This window comes from Ursus maritimus, unplaced genomic scaffold, assembly GCF_017311325.1.
Source record: "Ursus maritimus isolate PB19 unplaced genomic scaffold, ASM1731132v1 scaffold_2, whole genome shotgun sequence".
Classification (NCBI taxonomy): domain Eukaryota; kingdom Metazoa; phylum Chordata; class Mammalia; order Carnivora; family Ursidae; genus Ursus; species Ursus maritimus.
In genome coordinates, this window is record NW_024424452.1 from 35,459,751 (window position 1) to 35,462,045 (window position 2,295).

The 2,295-nt window shown below is 61.5% G+C and overlaps 1 protein-coding gene across 3 annotated transcripts in view; it reads right to left on the reverse strand.

Moving 5' to 3' along the window:
• Window positions 1-474: 474 nt before the first annotated feature.
• Window positions 475-2,295, reverse strand: part of GLIS2 (GLIS family zinc finger 2) — an 18,881-nt gene continuing 17,060 nt past the window's right edge. For all 3 annotated transcript variants that reach the window (XM_040635401.1, XM_040635402.1, XM_040635403.1), the window contains one exon: window positions 475-1,601. In XM_040635401.1, coding sequence (XP_040491335.1) covers window positions 802-1,601 — 800 coding nt within the window. In that variant the 3' untranslated portion in view covers window positions 475-801. The remainder of the gene's footprint in view (window positions 1,602-2,295) is intronic.

Below are 2,295 nucleotides of genomic sequence, written 5' to 3' on the forward strand. Positions count from 1 at the left end.
CCAAGTGAGGGCCCAGGGTCCTGGCATCTCCCCTCCTTGCTCAGGGCTCCACTGCCCACACTCCCAGGGCTCCCTGAAAGTAGAGGGAGAAGGCCCAACAGTGAAGGGGCAGGTGAGTGGTCAGCAGTCCCCTTACTTTGCAGAGCATCCAGCCCAGAGAAGGGGCTGACCCTCAGGTAGTGCTGGCTGTTTTTGGACGGGCTAGTGGTGAGGGGCAGCTGGCAGAGCGGGCCTCCCTCTCTGAGTTTGGAGGCACCTTGTCATAGGGATAAGGTGGCTTCTTCCTGTGGCTTTGCCTGCGTCTGTCTTGCTCTCCCTCTGGAGAGTGGGCCAGAGGGAAAGGGGTCCAAGAAGCCCCCAGAGCAGGGGCCCAGAGAGGCTACACAGGACGGGGACATGGCTGGCAGGTAGGCAAGGCAGGCAGGGAGGGTGACCTACCCAGGCTGGCAACTGGATGAGGGAGGCACCGGGGGGGGGGGGGGACCAGGGAGACTGAGGGCTAGGTGGAAGGGACAGGGGAGGGGGAGGGCCAGAGGTAAGCGAGGCCTCAGCACCCAGGAGCACAGCTCTCCCTGGCTGGCAAGACCAGCTCCCCCTCCGGAGCCTGGGACACCACCGATGACCTTCTAGCACCATCCTTGCTGCCCAGCTTGTCTGGGGCTGGGTCCACCTGGGGGATACAGCCAACCAGGCCCCAGGGGCAGGAGGACATTATTGCTATTTCGCAGAAGAGTTTCCGTTCGTCAGGGGCAGGGTCGGGAGCTGCTAGCTGGGCTTCGGGTAGCTGTCCACCAGGTGGGTTTAGTTCACCACGGCTGGCTTGAGCAGCACAGAGCCCGGCGGGATGACCACCCAACCAGGAGCGAGTGCCTCTGGGCTGCTGGCCGCCGAGTTGACACCCGTGGACAGGTCCAGCACGGTGCCTGGCAGCAGGGGAAGTCCGTCAGGGCTTGGCCGGGAGCGGCTGCTCTCAGTCCTCTCCAGGGGCGTCTTGCGGCCCTCCATGCCCAGAGACCTGGCTGGCACTGCCCCACGCCCCTTCTCCCCCTCGGCCTTGCCGCCAGCGGAGCCAGCGAGGAGGGAGACCACAGGCAGGCCCAGTCCACCAGCCCCAAAGGGTGAGGGCAGCAGCGGGTTCTTGGCCAGATTGAGGGGCAAGATGGGGCCTGGCAGCCCTGGGCCCATGCCCCCTGCCCCCCCACCACCCCCACCATTGCCACAGGCCAGGGCACTGAGGTCAAGGGGGCCAGGTGCCAGGGGCAGGGGCAGGCCAGGCAGGCCGGGGCCTCCGAAAAGGGCAGCAGGGTTGGGGATGATGATCTGGGCCCCACTGACATAGGGGCTGCCGTCAGGGGTGGGCAGTGGTGGTTTGGGGGGCGGGCGTAGTTGCAGAAGCTCTTGCTGCTCGTGAGACACGAAGTGGCCGTGGGCCTTGATGTGCTTGCGCAGCGAGCTGGGGTCCGTGTAGCGCTTGTGGCAGCCGGGCATCTTGCAGTAGTAGGGCTTGTCCACGTAGTGGGTGCGCGTATGCTTGAAGCGGTCGCTGGAGTTGGAGTAGCGCTTGTTGCAGCCCTCATAGGGGCAGACGTAGGGCTTCTCACCTGCAGGGGGGGAGGGCGTGAGGGGCCTCTTCGCAGCCCAGTCTCCTAACCCCAGCCGCACACCAGGCAGCCCCAGACCCCTCCCCCTAGACCAAGATCCCGCTGAGAGCAAGGACTGTCTGATGTGGGGGATGGTGTCCCCAGCACCTGGCACGAGATCTGATCCCAGGTGGGGACAGTGGGGCACAGCCACTGAGAAGCCATCCTGGTCACCCCCAGCTCTACTGTGGCCTGGCTGTGTGCCTTTGGCCTCAATCCTGTGCTCCAAATTGGGGATGACAGTGACCACTTCAACAGGCAGGACCATAAGTCTGCTTATATACTTCCAGAAGACCCTCCTGGGAGGTGGCCCATAGTGAGCACTGCAGGAATGTCCTCTGCGCTATATCTGGTCCTGGCACAGCAGAATGCCTCCAGACTGACTACATGTCTGGCAGCCACTGGAGGCCGTGCGCCTTTGAAGTGTGTCTGGCCCACACTGAGATGTGCTGTGAGTGAGGGGAAAGATACACACCGGACTGTGATTCCAGACTTCGTACAAAGTTAATCCCAGTGTCTCACTGATAACTTTTTAATATATCAGATTCAAGAAAATATTACAATTCATTTCACCTATTCCTTTGTCCTTTCTTTAATGTGGCAATTAGGATTTTGTTTTGTTTTGTGATTTTGCGATTAGGAAATTTAAAATGAG